At 40.4% G+C, this 17,626-nt stretch overlaps 1 protein-coding gene across 1 annotated transcript in view; it reads right to left on the bottom strand.

Moving 5' to 3' along the window:
* PRKX (protein kinase cAMP-dependent X-linked catalytic subunit) overlaps positions 1 to 17,626 on the bottom strand; it is a 58,612-nt gene that overhangs the window by 13,061 nt on the left and 27,925 nt on the right. Inside the window, exons 2-4 of the mRNA XM_028727744.2 lie at positions 11,343 to 11,511; positions 8,377 to 8,640; positions 156 to 275 (exon numbers count right to left, since the gene is read on the bottom strand). Of these exons, the coding sequence (XP_028583577.2) occupies positions 156 to 275; positions 8,377 to 8,640; positions 11,343 to 11,511 (553 nt within the window). The remainder of the gene's footprint in view (positions 1 to 155; positions 276 to 8,376; positions 8,641 to 11,342; positions 11,512 to 17,626) is intronic.

The following is a 17,626-nucleotide window of genomic DNA, read 5'->3' as shown; positions in this document are numbered from 1 at the left end:
AACAGTCTCATTTTCTGTCTCCAAAATTGCTTTTCCACACAACACGAAAGCAATGCTGGGACATGTAAAAGAACCAGATTTTCCATATTAGTTCACTGTGAGAAAACGAAAAATATCTGTACTTCACTTAATTCTATATTCCCCATTCAACTTACCCAGACAGCATCTCAAATATCAGAATGCCGAGGGCCCACCAATCTACTGCTCTTCCGTGACCTTTACTCTGTATGACTTCTGGGGCAAGATATTCCGGGGTCCCACAGAGTGTCCATGTCCTAAGAAAAAAATAACAAGGAACAGGAAGCTAAAATTACATTTCATATTTGTGATGGATTAAGCTTTCATTGAAACTGGGCTACCCAAGACCTAAAGGCTTGTAATCAGAAACAGTTCAGCATGTTTAAAGTTATAGGAGAATCACAGCCACATTCCAATACCATATAAACAGCATAACCTATTATAAAATTGATGAGGCTCTGAGAACTGTTCTGGTTACTGAATTTATTTGTATTTATTGTAATGCTGCTTATATTAGTTTTACATTTTTGTTTATTTGGTTTTTTTAAAGGTTGTAAACCACCTTTTTATTGTTATGGATGACAGTATATAAAAGATTACAAAAAGATAAATAAATGAAGTGAACACTTAGTGAATACAATTAGAATTTCCTTTAATGTAAGGCAACTGGAAGCTCCTAAATGTTTATACTCCACAATGAAAGCAAGTGAGCAGCAACTCTCACAGACTAAGCAGAGCACTTTAAAGAACTCTAATTTATCACCTGAAGCAGGAGGCTTAAGCAAAATGGCCACAAATGCTTGGTCACAGCTCAGGGATAATAGTGCACCCAGAACCAAATGGTACTGATTTTATCTCAGGGATTTTACATGGTATTTACCAAACCTTTGGCCACAAGACCATTCTGCCCAATCAGATTCCTAACTGGTTGCTACACTAAAGGTAAAGGTAAAGGTACCCCTGCCCGTACGGGCCAGTCTTGACAGACTCTAGGGTTGTGCGCCCATCTCACTCTATAGGCTGGGGGCCAGCGCTGTCCGGAGACACGTCCGGGTCACGTGGCCAGCGTGACATCGCTGTTCTAGCGAGCCAGAGCCGCACACGGAAACGCCGTTTACCTTCCCGCTGGTAAGCGGTCCCTATTTATCTACTTGCACTTAAGGGTGCTTTCGAACTGCTAGGTTGGCAGGCGCTGGGACCGAGCAGCGGGAGCGCACCCCGCCGCGGGGATTCGAACCGCCGACCTTTCGATCGGCAAGCCCTAGGCGCTGAGGCTTTTACCCACAGCGCCACCCGCGTCCCTCTAGTAAGTATTGAATAGGTTAAGCTAGGTATTTTGAACAAAATTTACAAAAAAAGAGAGAAGACCTCGACTTAGCACAAGAAGAAAAAATATATATGATAACTATCTTAATCAATGATGTAGCCAAATTTGCAAATATCTAGTATGGAATAGGAATGTGTCCCGTTGACAGTGAGTGTATGAATGACAAAATGAGCATAACCGCACACCTGATGTTATTCTCCACTTCAAAATATACACCAAATCCACTTACAAAGCTGCTTTTTGGCCACACGTGTCTGTTTTAATGAGGGAGAATCTTTTACTGGAATAGAAAAGCCAATCAAACAGATTTTGAGAGCATTTCTCTGTTGGTAGGTTCAATTTACTTTAGTCCCAGAAAAAGGTAATTTACACTGGAGTTGTGCAAACAAGGATAATTTTAATGCTATAGGGAGCCAAGGACAAACCAAGGAAGCTCAGGGAAACTGGAAACAAGGATCTGTGAAATCTTTGAGCTTGTCTGACCAAACTCCAGGAAGCTCCCTGATCTAGATAACTGACAGATTTTGAAAAGACAATCTATATACTCTATGGTGGGTCTCCTCTTCCTCCTTTATGAGAAAGCTAGTGATCAAGTCTGCCTATTTAAGGCACAACATCAACTCCTGACTAGAAGTTTATCAACTTCTGCACTTTTGAACTTAATATCACTCTTCAATACGAAGTTCAAAATCAACTTTTGAAAACAGGAAATCATAGCAGCACTAATGCTTGTACACTGGGTAGGATACTTTAATAAGAACTGCAGGAATGGACAATATGGTGTTCTGGATGTTTCCGGGGCTCCACATCCCATCAGCCATAGTCAGCATGGACACTGGTCAGGGTTGATGGGAGTTGTAGTCCAACAGCATCTGGAGGGTATATACATTGGCTACCTATTCTTACTGACACTGTTACAGTAATCTGCCGTCAAAAGATCTACTCAACCGATCACAGCTGTGCATATACACTGTGCATATACACAACCGAATACACTGTGCATATGAGGACTTTTGTCACAATGTAAGTGGACCATGTGAATTTATACAAGGCAAACTCCTTTTTAAAAGTTTTAGAGATCAAACACATGCTGCATTAAAAAAAAAAAAAAACATTCTCCGTTGCAAAAAGTAGCCAAAGGCCAATCACTAATCCCTTTAAAATACTTATTTGAAGCTAGAAACAACCCTGGATTTACAACTCTCTTATATGCTACACAGGAGCTAGGTTAGAGGTCCCAGAGGATAATGCACTCTACCATTCCAAGTTTTCTATAGGAATTTATCCCAGTTTAATATAAGAGTTAAAAGCTGTCCCAATGAACAATCACACTTGATATTCCTGAGTGTACCAAAACCAAAGACCAAATATACCTGGTCTCTTTTTTTGAGGCAATAATTCTACAATTCATGAGGGATGCTTTACCAAAGGTTTTCAAGCCTACTTCTAAGGTTGCATTTACTTACTTCAACAATTTATATACTGCTTACTACTGTAGTTTCTAAGCTGTGTACCAAGAAGTTATAAATACGGTATTTACAATCATTTTTTAGTTATTCCAGCAACTGGCTAGTAACATGCTTCAAATAAAATAAGGATATTGCAAAAACAAAAACAACAAAAAATGATTTAAATCAAGTACAGTATTTAGATGAGCATTTTTGCTTGACAATTTAAATCTGGATATAAACCACGCTTCACTTAAAATCCATCCATCCTGGAAAACTGTATATTCAAATTAGAAGGAATGAGGTGTTCTGAATTTATGATACATTGTTTCCTCATGTTTGAAAAAACAAAACAAAAAATCCCTCTTATTGGATTTTTTTTTACTTCCTTTCATCCTAAGAGCTTCAGCCCAATAGCAACACTAAATTCAAAACTCAATACATCAATAAAATATTAAACACCAAAATAGATGATCAGGATTAAAATTACCCTGTCGCTGCTTAACACCCACCTCCCCCAAAAAGCATGCCAAATAAAACAAAGCAGTCTTGCAGCACTTAAATATAGCTTCAAAGCCTGAACTTAGCAAGTCTCTAGGATATTTTTTTGAAAAATCCAAGGCAGTCATTAAGCACATCCATCTTCAAGGGTCCATAGGTTTTGACTACAAGTCTATTCAAACATTACTCCCATGGTGTCCAGTGGGGCGTTCTCCCAGGTTAATGTACAGAGCATTGCTTCCTTAGTCTGTAGCCTTGTGCTCCACTGGAAGAAGGGGCTATGCCTTGCTCTCCTCTTCAGCTGAATCTTTTGGAGCTGCAGGAGGGGAACAGAGTTGTTTCGGTGCTGTCCCATCTAGATGTTCTGCACCCTCTGTTACTAAAACTTCCAGCTACCCTTCCTCTGTAGCTTGCAGAAGGGGAGAGGAGTCCTTTTCATATTTGCACTGAGCCCTCTGTAGCCCCATGCAACTAGAGGCACAATCCCCAACCCACTATCTTTCTCTGCAGAGGATGAGCTGGAGCTCCCTCTCATCCTTCTTGCCCGAGGATGCTAAAACACTTGCCATGTCAAGGATGGGAAACGGAAATGTGAACCCCCCACATATCTTCATCTATAGTCAAGAATCAGCTAGCTTTTAAATCCTGCAGTGTAAAATCAGAGAGGTGATAGTATCTGCAGCATTTAGTACACAAGCAGTTCATAGGCAGGCATGTGTGTGCATGCACGGGGAGCCAATTAACAGGTGCAATGTGCTCTCTGCAATCCAACCCCATGAGGACACTATGCTCTGCATCAGCTGAAGCTACCACTGCAAGTCACAAAACCTGCTAGCTAGCCTTATCTGAGCCTTATATGGATTAAACGAACTGTCCCATATCCAGTCCATTCTCATGGCCAGATGCTGGGTAGTCAGCACTGCAATACTTGGATCATAGGGAAATAATACCTTGTGAACTAGCCCCATGTGTGGAAGTGGCAGTGGTGAGCAAGACTTGGTCGCATCTGTTGCCAAGGTGGGCTTACAGTGTTGTGAATGTGTCACAGGTCCTTTCTGTGTTCTATCAATCTTCAGCCCGTGTCTCAACCAGCAGCCATCAATGATTAATAGAGCAATCATTGGCTTGTTCACCTAATAACCCTGTCTCTCTGTGTTTAGTGGGTTCACTTTCATGAAAATATATGGAAGACTGCAACTGTGTTCTGCACAGCAACAGGCAACTATCACAGTGAGCAGGGGATGGTTTCAGCCTCCAGGTAGAGAGACAGCTTAGCTTTTGACAGGCCATTCATAACCTAGGGCCTATCTGCTGGATGGCATTTCACCCAGAGAGTAAAGTCGCCTTTGCTTCTGTAAACAATGTGGCACTCATAACCTTAAAACACACACACACACCGCAATCTGTTATCAGCATGAATCAAGCACCAACTGCTCTGTAGTCATCTGCCCTCCTACTTAATCCCCCTCAGTTCCCCAGTAAATCACACTAAGCATAAAGACGGAAGATGCCCAAGAGACACTGAGTCATGACTGTTACACAAAGGATAACACAACAAGGCAGATTATCCAGGAGCTTGACCTTGTAATAATGAGCAATGGTTTTACTTAACACACACACAGACTAATAGTTGGTGGCTCTTTCTCACATAGGACTAAAATAGATTTATTTCTATTTTCAGTTGTATTACAGCAAGCCTTCCATTTAGCTCCACTGCCTGACTTTGTGCTTCCACAGGAGGTTCCCTTTCCCAGCCCTAAGCTACAGAAGAAAGTTACGGGTCCTCTCTTGCTCTCACCAGAGGGCTATGAAAACACTCAGCTCTGGCGAGGGGGGGGGGGGCAAGAATGTGGACCACAGGTGTAGAACTTTCACATTGTACCTTCAGTTTAATATAGTCTCCAATCAAGATTGTATTAACATTCAAACTAAAAGCTACAGAAGTCATTTTCAAACTTTCTGCTTTCAAGTAGCAGTTTCCATAACATTTTGGGCTGCTGAAGAATCCTTGCACACAGAGCAAAGGCACTATATCCCAGCTGAATCAACGAGATCATTTGCAGGAGCTTTACTTGAATTGGTGAGGCTCATTTGACCTCAACGCAAAATCCAGCTTTCAATGCTAGTGGTCCACTCTCGCGGAATGCTCTTCCAATACAGATTCAGCAGCAACTTTCCATATTAACCTTCAGACTTCTGCTGAAAACTTTTCTCTACTGCCAGGCTGATGCAGAAAATTGAGAAAAAAACGTTTCCCATAATAGTAAGCTGATGATCTTTTTTGTGTGGTTTTTTTAATTGCATAACCGTTGTTGTAAACTGTTTTGATTTTTCAAAAAATGAAATTTCGGTATGCAAGTATTTTAAAATATATAAACAAGGTTTTCTGAAGCTACTAGCCATGGCGGCTATGTTCCACCTCCACTGTTGGATGAAGGATGCCTCTGAATGCCAGTTTCTGGGAATCACAAGTACTACTGAACTCTGGTTCTCCTACTGTGCTTCCCATAAGCATGTGGCTGGCCACTGTGAGGACAGGGTAGTCTTAAAAGAGTTCTCTCCAGCAGCCTCACGATGCTGAAGAGGACCAGTAGTGGTGGGCAGTCTGCCTTTTAGGTAAGTATGCCTGTAATGCTCATCTTCTCCTGGAAGAACTAAAGGTAAACTTGCAAGTAAACTTAAACACCCAGTATTTCACTTTATATCTTCTCTTGTCAGATGGTATACTTCTAAGCTCACTGATGATACATGGGAGACAAAACACCTTATAGAGTATGGAATGGGGAGTTATTGACTACAGTGGTACCTCGGTTTAAGAAGAGTCCGGTTTAAGAATGATTTGGTTTACAAACTCAGAAATAGTGTCCCAGTTTGAGAACTTTTCCTCAGTCTAAGAATGGAATCCAAATGGTGGAAGGCCGCCAGGGACGGGAGGCCTCATATGGGAAAACGCGCCTTGGTTTAAGAACGGTTTTGGTTTAGGAATGGACTCCCAGAATGGATTAAGCCTGTAAACCGAGGTACCACTGTACTTACATTTTGAATGTGGTTAATACCGAGGAGCATACATGCATTGTCAACATCCCACAAATGCTGTGATCCAGCCAAACATTAAGCCCTTGTAAATCCCATTGATTAAAGAATGCACTTCTCTTACTGGGGTGGAAAGGGTTATAAATGCTCGACTCTGGGTGGATCACAGCCAACAGCTTCATATCCTCTATCTCTAACCAGACCTTTTGTAAGCAATGCTTGTCCTCAAATGTAACTGGGTATAGATTAATACCTGTATAGTATTTTACTTTTAAAAATATATATCTAATGAAGGCTTGCTGCATCCTCATTAGGATACAGAGGCAATCCTCATTCATTTCTGGAATACAAGTTGACTCAGAATCTGGCTACCTGCAACCTGGCGATATTGTACAAGCCTTGTTTGGTATGCATTGGAGTCAACAGTAAAACTGACTTCCTAATGAAGGCATAATCTGCTCACCACTACTAAAAGTAATATTGTAACCAGTACCAACACAACTTTCTATGGAAGATAGAGCATTTTTTTCCCATGCTTATACAAAATACTTTGAACATCCGAATGCAAACATTCCAGGAAGCTGACGACAAGTTGTGACTTCTGCACAACAGTTAAAAACAAACATTAAAACTCTCTGCAGTTGCAAGGCCAACTTCAGAGACGCAAACAAACAAGAGAACACAGATCAAACCACTCTGTTGCAACATATATTTCCCAAATAACTCCAAAAGATTGTCAGCAATTTGCAGTATGTAAACCTTTTTCTTTCTCATTCCATCTAGCTTAGCATTGCAATACCAATCATTCCTCCATAAAAAAGAATGCTAGTTAAAAGTTTAAAGAGACAGGTATCATTTTTTTTTTTTGCCTAAAGAATCAGACTGAAAAACACCTAGATTTCGAACATCTAGATTTCATGTCATGTTTTTAGGGCAAGCTACTGCCAAATATAAGCACCATATTGTCTGGATAGGAGATAACCTGGAATCATATGCATACTGCCTTATCCAGAATACGAATAAGAAAAAGCACTTTACACTGACTGATTTCAGTAGCGGGGAAAGAAGCAAGGCTGAAAAATGTGTAGCTTTGGTAGGATTGCATATTTAAGGTATTAAATTAAGTGAGCCAATTTCACTAAGCTTTAGCAATAATTGTTGGTCAATTAATATTTTTAACCTGCATCCATAGAAGTTAATGGATGGGCCTGGACAGCAAAGTTGTCTTTTTCTCACCAAGGAAGGGTAGACAGGTGCTGGTCTTCTGCAATGTTTCTCTAAGCATCTGAGACATTTGTGACCCAACACGATTGGGAGGGCAAGCTCATCACCCCTTCCCCCAACCTTGACCTGGAGAGGAAGGCTTAGAGGGGTTTGGGAGACAGCAATTCATTTTGCTGTTTTCCCAAGCCTCTCATACTCATTTTGGAGATCAGGGAGAGCTTCTGCTCTTCTACAGATTTTTAGGGTGAAGGGAAAGTATACATTAAAGCACATGTGCTCACAAGAGGTGAGCTGGACAGTGTGGAGATTACACACACACACACACACGAGTCTCAGGATAACCTTCACAAGAGGGGTATTTATACTGAGTGGATATTTACAGAAGGCAGTACAGATATTCAGATTTTCCCCTGTTACATAAAACAGTGGTGGGGGTGAGTTGTAAGCACAAAATGAAACAGCTACCTATCTTGTGTATACTTACATTGTTTTTGAACTGCAGTCTCTTTTGTCTCCCTTTCATATTCCCTCATCATTTGTTCAAAACTACTTCTTATTCACCCACAGTAATTGCTGTTGGAGCCTACTTTGTTATCTTTCTCACGCTATGTGAAACCTTCTTAATAAATATACATACATACATTTTAATGCATGTTGCATGTATGTATAGCAGTTAACCAAACATACTAAAAACTGAAAATGTTAATCATGGTTGGTACCACTAGTCATGTTCAAAATTTCATTCTCTGTCCTCTTCCCACCATACTTGCATACCCCCAAAAAATAATAAAGTAAAATATAATTTCAGTTAAAAAAAGAGCTTACCTATCAACCAGCTTTTTAGCAAATCCAAAATCGGTGAGTTTTATATGCCCCTCTTTGTCTAATAAAATATTTTCAGGCTTTAAGTCTCTGTAAACAATTTCTTTTGAGTGAAGATATTCTATTGCACAAATAATCTCTGCAGAGTAAAACAGTCCAGTGCTGTTATTAAAGCGTCCCATGTTGCGCAGATAACTAAAAAGTTCACCCCCAGGTACATATTCCATCAGCATATATAGAAAGCGTTCATCATGGTAAGTCCAAAATCTGCAACGAAAGAGATACGTGTTTAAAAAAATACTAAGAGAACAACTTGTCAGAAAAGCATAAAATGATTTATTTGTTTTTTAAGGGTTCAAAATATGAATGAAGAACTTCCACTATTCAAAACAGAAGATGTAGTGAAGCACAAGCTCAGCAGCGTGGTCATGAGAAACTGTTCTGCCACCCAAGGCCTGAAACCCCTCAATATATTTTCGGCATTTGTGGAGGTCCCGACACTAGACCTCAATTGACTCATGGAGCTCCTGTGGGTTGATAGATACATCACAGCTCAAAATGGAAGAGAAGCTCCACACAAGCACAGCAAAAAGCAGCTGGGGGATTTTGGGGAAAACGTCACACATGGCAGCTCTGTGAATATTCTCAGTTGGTTTAGACAGGGTTGAATTACAGCTATGGGTTAATCGCCTATGCATTTTGGCATCACAAATGAAGTGCCATCACCAGTATAAACAGGGGAAACACCTAAAAGTAACAGACTGCTAAGGAATTTTGAGGCCATTTTTCAGGTGTCATTGCCAAGGGATTGATCATGTAATTGTATACTGCTTTTAAGCCATTTTGGCAAATAAATGGCATATAAAAGTAAAGTAAAAGTAAAAACAAAACAATAGCAGCAGCAGCAAAAGCAGCAGCTACAGCAGAAGGGGCATTTCAGTCACAACACCCAGACAATGCACATTTCTTTCCTCTAACATTTCATTATAATCTGCTCTAGATCTAAATTGTCTAAATTGTATTTTTTTTTATTTGTGACTTGTTTTTATGTTGCTTATATACATTAGTCTATCAATCTGTTTTACTGTATCTGTTTTTAGGTTTGCTTTTATTCTTCTTGTGTGAGCCATCCCGAAATTTGTTTTGTAAGGCTTTATGCAAACACTTGGAAATGGATTATTATTAGAAGTAGATTGCATTGAGAAAAGAACATTTATTTTTATTTTTCTGTCCTGAGGAATTTCTATACTTTGTAATTTTCATCCTTGGTGCTGTTTAACCTGGGAAACTTATTGACATGTAAATAAAAAGCTATATACTGGGAGGGGAGAGAAAGCAAGCAGATACAGGTTCAATGCACCCGATACAGGTTATATCCACTTTTTGCTAGCATAAAGCGCAAGGTAGGACACACCTTTTTTTTCTGGTCCTACCTACCTATGGTAGCGCTTTGTGCTCTACCCTAGTCTGTTGTTTGATGGTCTCCCAATCTTCGGGAACAGTTTTTCAGGGATGCAGCAGATATAATGGGTAAATGGAATGAGTAAAAACAGGATGCACCATCTGGTATGAGTTCTGTTTGCTTGAGGTTCCTAGTGGATGTGCTTTCTGCTGGCACAAAGCTGTCCACTAGAAACAATCCTATAACTCTTCAGTCATCAGGTGCTTCTCTGCTTTATGTTTTCTCTTGCCACTCTACCTCTTTCAAAACTCTTTCACCCATAATTGCTTAACAGGTTGTCATGAAAAACTAGCTGTGGTGAGCTCAGAATTAATGCGTTCATTTCCCCCTGGTTTAATTAACTTGGGAGTCTTTACTTGAACACTGGACAGGACTTTTCATTTTAACTGGGTTTGCTTTGTATTCTCTTCCTTCCCTTTGCCTTATCAGGAAGCAATCTTGCTATGTCGAAATTACTTTTGCAATACGTACCCACACCCCTTCTGTTCCTATCAGTTTTCAGTGAAATGCTGACATTTCCGGTGGCGTGCATTACTCCACCCTTTACCACAAGATATTCAAAACAAGCAATGAAGCATATACACAGGGATCAGATTTCATGCTGTTTTCAAACGCAGGGAAACAGAGTGGCATGTTAAATCCAGTGTACCACCAGCAAGTGCAATGGTCAATATTAAAGTCCTCCATGGACTGCTGCCACATTTCCTCTGGGGTCAGGGTAGAACCAAAGTCCTTTCTTTGCCAATGAAGGCTATCAACAACTCTTAGGTTGCTCTATTAAACACATGAAAGAACATAGGGATGCATGACCAAAAATGAGCTTATGATTTGTCAGAGATGCATCAAAGACTGTGAGAGATGAATAAAATTCTGCCTAGAATGCACTGATTCCCCCTTCTTTCTGCAGCACTCTGTTCACCCCACCCCAAAATATGTTCAAGAAGGTTGAGGGATCTCTGGAACACTGTAGTAGTAGACGTATTTGAATAATTAGCATACAAGACCACATCGTTAATAGCTATAGGAATCACCCTAATTTGAAGGGTGGCAGCTTCCATTAATATGTCACCACCTATTGCATATTTTCCCCTTACTATAGTTTTTGTTTGCTCGCTTGCTTAACCACGACAGCTGTTAGTGCAGTTTGTGAACACTTGCGCCTTAGTAAAAAGACAATGGAACATTCTGAAGTGGAATCAAGCACACAACAGGCAGGCACAACTACTACATCATGTTGTGTATGTTCCAAGGAGCAGTTCTCCATCAAATACATTTTCTGTAACACATTTTGTTTCCTAGCTTTTCTAGATTATTTCCGCCCTTTAAAAAATATGAACATAATATTGTTTAAAGTATTTCTTCAAAAGAAGGATAAAACAAGTGTAGCATTTGCCACCCAAAAGACTTTGAATTAATCCAAACTGACGAAAGATTGAATGCTAGAATTGAACATTATGCCACAAAAGCTATAAAAGGGGGGGGGGGAGTGGGAGAGAAGAGAGCTTACAATCTGATCAGAAATGGATGATTCACTTCTTTCAAGACCGCTTTTTCATTGTGCACATGCTGTTCTTGTTTTAGTCGAATGACATCTGGAATGCTCATTACTTTCAATGCAAAGTAGCATTTGGCCGATTTCTCTTTCACCAGATGAACCCGCCCAAAAGTACCTGTCCCTGAAAATTAAAGAGCAAAATGTGTCAGTTGCAAAGAACATTATCTTGCAGTTAAGATGTGTAAGGAATGCATAAATGCAACAAATCAATATAAAAGCAAATGGTAGACATTATATATTCCTTCATAGCTTTGGTCCTTCTAACCCTAAATACTTCATGGCAATTTTAACAGGGAACAGGCTAAACAGTCAGCTCCACCTACTCTGTCACATCTACAGAAATCAAGGCAAAGAACTCTTTACCTCCCCTCCTCCATCAACAGTGGCTACAGCCCTTCCTTCAGATACCTCTACTGATCAGTGCCCTTCCCTAGGTTTTGGGTTTGTGAATGGATGTGAGCATATCAGATACCTAAGAAGATACTGTATACCAGGTTGGACCACTGGTGCATCCACATCAGGAGTAGACAAGCAGACCATCAGATGTTGTGGACTATAACTCCCATCACCCATGTTATTGGCTGTACTGACTGGGGACGATATAGTCCAAAACATCTGGAAGGGACTAAGTTGGCAATACCCCCAATTTACACTTATTGGTAGCAGCTCTCCAGGGTTTTTGACAGGACTCATTCCTAGTCCTCCTTGGAGATGTTGGGGCATTTTAAATGCTGGGTTTGTGAGCAATAGACCTCTATAATAGACGCGATAGACGCGGGTGGCGCTGTGGGTAAAAGCCTCAGCGCCTAGGACTTGCCGATCGAAAGGTCAGCGGTTCGAATCCCCGCAGCGGGGTGCGCTCCCACTGCTCGGTCCCAGCGCCTGCCAACCTAGCAGTTTGAAAGCACCCTCGGATGCAAGTAGATAAATAGGGACCGCTTACCAGTGGGAAGGTAAACGGCGTTCCGTGTGCTGCGCTGGCTCGCCAGATGCAGCTTTGTCACGCTGGCCATGTGACCCGGAAGTGTCTGCGGACAGCACTGGCCCCCGGCCTTTTGAGTGAGATGGGCGCACAACCCCAGAGTCTGTCAAGACTGGCCCGTACGGGCAGGGGTACCTTTACCTTTACCTATCTAACCTTATTTCTCTTGCTTGCTGTTCATACTAAGAAGAGGTACCTGAAGTGCTTTTTAACTTTCTCTCTGATCAGGCTAGTTATCAGCATGCTGACAAGCACACAGGGTGGCTTTGTCTGCACAAAAATCTGTGTTCCTCTTTCTGTACGGGAAGGAGTGTTGCAGCAGCAGGGAGAGATCGGAAATGAGAAGAGCTAGATGCAACCATTATGTTTTCTCTCTCACTCTAGAAACTGCTGCTCAGAGTAAAGTTGCACATTGCATATATTTTATATTGTCTATCTGGAATTAAGCATTTTGTGGAGTCTGATGAAAATGAAAAAAAGCATTGCAAGACATTGTGCATTTGAATATTTATACCCTGCTTGTTAACTGAAGTCCTTGCAGCAGCTTACAAAATATCTAAAACACAATGAAACAGCTAGTAGCACAACTGTTAGTAATGCAGAGCAAATGCATGTAAAAGCTTTCCTCCCAGTCCAACTGCCACTCAGCAGCCTGGAAATACCTCCACTGTTGGAGGCAGCATGTCTCTGAATATGAGCTGCTGGGAACCACCAGTGGAAAGTATGCTGCTGAGCTCAGGTGCTGCTTGTGAGCTTCACACAGGAATCTGGTTGGCTGTTGCGAGGAAAGCATGCTGGCTAATCCAGCAGGCTTTTCCTATGCTCTTATTGCTGCAAGATGGGCCAACAGCCAGATGTTAATTCCTCACTGAGCTGCTATGGTCTGGCCCTAGTGGCAGCTGAACAATGCATTTGGGGAGCCAAGCTGCCATAACCCTCTTCACAGTCCTCAGACTATTATTTTCCGTGTCAAACATATATTGCCCATAGATTGGATATCCACCCTCAGTATCGCTTGCAGAGCAATATCCCTTGGTTATTTTTCACTTTCTTCACAATTCTCTCAACAAATCCAATTAATTTAAGGAGGAGCAGATGGAACAGCTTCTGTACACCAGCATTAAAAAGACACACAGAGAGACAAAGGAAATCTGCAGTTGGATTTAGTTAGCAAGCATTCGAGTAGATGAGCAGCACACTGTTATAAACACAGAGCAGCCTATGACTATCTTTCGCTAGCTAAGAAACTCAAGAGGCATGCTTCTGAAGTGAGATGCATTCCATTTGAAAACAGCTAGCTGTCTACAGAGCACTTAATACCAAGGATAAGGTTATCAGTTGAAGAGGTACAAAACCAAACTAGGAGCAAAGCAGGCAAGATCTAAGCATTCTAATTTAAAAGCACTTGAGTCCATATCACAATGAGGTATGTTTCCTAGTTATGAGTAGAGTAAACCCTGATTCATACAAATAGCAATGTAGTGGCGGTTTCAAGAGGAACCACAGACAAGCTGCTCTGTGCAGAAACCTGATCACATTAAATGATTCAGCACCTGGTTCTGGCATCAGGCAGAAAATGTTCCTCCATAATCAGGCCTTTGACTGATTAAACAATCTATGGACTCTTAAATGTGTTTGTGGAATTGTTCTTTTGGTTTTTCTGTTTGCTTGTTTTTATTATGTTAACCTCTTTTGTATTTACATTTTGTACTTTTATGCTGTAAACTGCCCCGTGATTTTTGGATGAAGGGTAGCATAAAAATTTAATAAAATCAATAAATACTGCCATCTCTTTTCTTGGACTGTAGCAGTGTGTCAGAAATAAAGCCTAGTTCTGGCTTCCCAAACTTGACTCAATGACCCATTGATGAGCTTGTAAAGTTGTCATCAACCTCAACCCAAATTCTTAGGAATGTACATGAAATAGGCAAGAAATATCTATCCATCTATCTATAATCAACGTTTATTAATCACCAATCACCAATAAAAATGTGTGTGTTTTACATGCACATGCACATATATATGGAAGTAAAACAAGTGAAAATAATGATGCCGTATTTTTCATCTTCCCTAATGAGATAGAAGATAGAGGTTCCTTTTGTACATGCCCTTGCCCTCTATTTCCAAGGCTCATAGTTCCTAATTAAAATTTTCACAGTATACTTTTTTTCTACCCCATGCCCTTTTTAACACTCCACCCCCATTTCATCCCCTGCCCAGTCCCACTGTCCCCAGGGAGTCAATATCAACCACTTTTGGAAACCCTAAAATAGATGGAATAGACAGAGGACAAAAGTCTTGGTTTGAAAATAAATTCATAGGAAATTATGGATGTATTCTGTGCTTATAGCACTCACTGTAACACAAAAGGCCGGGGGATGTCATATAATGTACTTCCTGTCTTGCCATCTTCATATTGAGAATACAGAAGCAAATTATTACACCATTGATTACCTCATTAGGAAGTTTCTTTGTTTTACACTTGCCATACTGTATTTTTATGCATACACAGAGTGAGATCTTTAATACTTTTTTAAAAAATGTATTAATGCTGAACGCAAGATTTAAACTAGTGATTATAATCTTCTGAAGCACATTAAAATCCTGTTCTCTAAAATAAGGTAGTTCAAATTAATGAGGACAGAAGCTGAAAGCAGAAGCTTCCCTGAGGCAAATATCAAGGTTAAAAAGGGCACATTCATCTTCCACCCCACCCACATATTAATTCTTAAAAATACAGCATCATCAGTTAGCCATAGCTATAATGCAAGTACATAGAGGGGAAACATCTATGTGAAGCTGCACAGACAGATGGATAAGAGCTTAACTCTTGTGGCATTTTCAGCCCCAAGTGGAAAGCTCCACCCTATGAAGTCAAATCATAACTCTGATTAAGACTCTTCAACTTAAAAGATTAAACAGAATCTCGCCACAAACTGATCCTGAGGTGAAGATTTCCTGCTATGCAACTTAGATAGATTTGCTATATGAATCTACATGTTTAAATTTTTTAGCTTGCTTCTCTCAGTTGTATACTTTTAAAATGGTTTTCAATGAAGTACAATGCATGCATGATAAAACAGTTGTCTATATACCAACTACTCCCAAGAAATAAGTTATTATGCTTTAAAACAGAGGTGTACAATCTAAGGTCCCAGGGAGAAAATGTTGCCCTTGGTCTAGTTTCGTGATGGTAGCTAGGAAAAGGGGGTGTCACAGAGAAAGTGGGGTGGCAGAGAGAAGAGGGGGGCACTGCATACTTTTGCCTCCATCATTGGTTTCAGCCCATTCCATCATGGGCATGCAATCTGCACCCTTGACAGATCATCATGAAGGGGTGTGTGGTCTTCCTCACACCTACATAAAAATCAGGACCACACAAATGTATCTCCCTCTATGCAGAACTACTAAAGAGTTATTTAACACACTTGTCAAGAAACAAATGGGAAAACTATAGCCATGCAAAGTCATGGAATACTGAAAAAGTCTGGTAAATGCAAACTGATTTGACAGCAGTAGCTTATCACATCCTGCTTGCGCTACAGTGCTTTGATTTAAACATAGAACTATAAACAGCATTCAGAAAAGGCTTCTTAACATATTCAACTATGTCATCTAACTACCCTGGGAAATTGAACATGTGATTAAATCCCTTAATACTGTTGTCACGTTGCATGCAGATACCAGTAAACAACCTTGTTTTCACGGTGGGCTTGCAACACAATAATTTGGTGAAAACTGTACCTGAGTAACACAACTGAAACAATGATCTATGCCGTTGTGAGTCCCTTACAGATTTAAATAGTGGAAGAGTTAAGAGTTCACCTTTTTAAACACAGTAGCTCTGCTGCCAATTGTTAAGTAGACACTTTAAAAAAATAATTACATAGTAGCAAAGCAGTGTGAGGCAGTTGTTAAGAGAAATGCATGGAAGTGCACAGGTTTGTTACAGGAGCATTTGCAAAAATATGTGTGCATTACTGAAAGTCAAATGATGCCAGCAGTCCTATGTTTATAGGATTCTGTGATTTGGGAAACACTAAAACGAGACACTTTACGTGAGCCTCTTAATTTGCAAGAGTCTGAATGTGCAAACCAATAATTCTCGCAGGTTGATTTAAATGGTTTCTGGCACTTTGTGCAAAGTGAGAACAGCAACTCTGTTGGGTCATCTAGTCCAACCTCCTGCAATGCAGGAATCTTTTGCCTCACATGGGGCTTGAACCCATGACCCTGATATTAGGAATCTCATGCTCTATCAACTGGTAAATGCCAGCCTTTGCTTCCCTCTGGGATGGTCATAATAGGAATATGTTTGTGACAAGTCCCACAGCATGAAGTTTTGCTTTTGCAACTAGTTATACAGTGGTACCTCGGGTTACATATGCTTCAGGTTACATACGTTTCAGGTTACAGACTCCGCTAACCCAGAAATAGTATCTCGGGTTAAGAACTTTGCTTCAGAATGAGAACAGAAATCTGGCTCCGGCGGCGCGGCGGCAGCAGGAGGCCCCGTTAGCTAAAGTGGTGCTTCAGGTTAAGAACAGTTTCAGGTTAAGAACAGACCTCCGGAACGAATTAAGTACTTAACCTGAGGTACCACTGTATTACCATCCTTCCAGCAGAGCATTCCTAAATGATGGATACTGAAATACTTGCTGCAAGCAAGGTTCTAATACCCTTCTATTAAATAAAAATAGCTTTGCTATTTATAAATCTACAGAAACAATTTGACAGATTATTTCAGACACGTGGCACACCACCTTGCTTTCTATCCTCTAGGGGCGGAAGAGAAGCCAATAGCCATGCAAGAATGCACAACCATACCAAGCAGCTTTCTGCCTGACGAGAGAGACCAAACAAGGTCATGGTCTTGAAAACAAACCTATTACTGCTATACTGACTACTGAAAAAATGTCTGTGTCTGAGCCAATATTAACACAGAAAAAGCATATAAGAAGCAAACTCTTTTGTACAGAATTCAGTTTTATCTTGAAGACTTCAGCCAATTACACTCAATCCTATTTTCCTCTAAGGAAAATGCATCCAAGAAGTTATTAAATTTGCCTACAGCAAAGTGGCTACTTTAATGACAAAGTAGGAGACAACAATGGTCCCTCACACACCTTTCAAAACTTGTGATTTTAATTGTATGCTTGTTGAAAGCCTCAAGCATTAGTGTCATTTTTATTTTTTTTACTTTTACAGAGAGTGCTGCAATAAACACGCTTTAAACATACTGTAACCATTTTAG

This window comes from Podarcis muralis, chromosome 4 (assembly GCF_964188315.1).
Source record: "Podarcis muralis chromosome 4, rPodMur119.hap1.1, whole genome shotgun sequence".
NCBI lineage: Eukaryota > Metazoa > Chordata > Lepidosauria > Squamata > Lacertidae > Podarcis > Podarcis muralis.
Note: the sequence above shows the minus strand (reverse complement) of the source record. Positions and strands in the feature narration are given on the sequence as shown.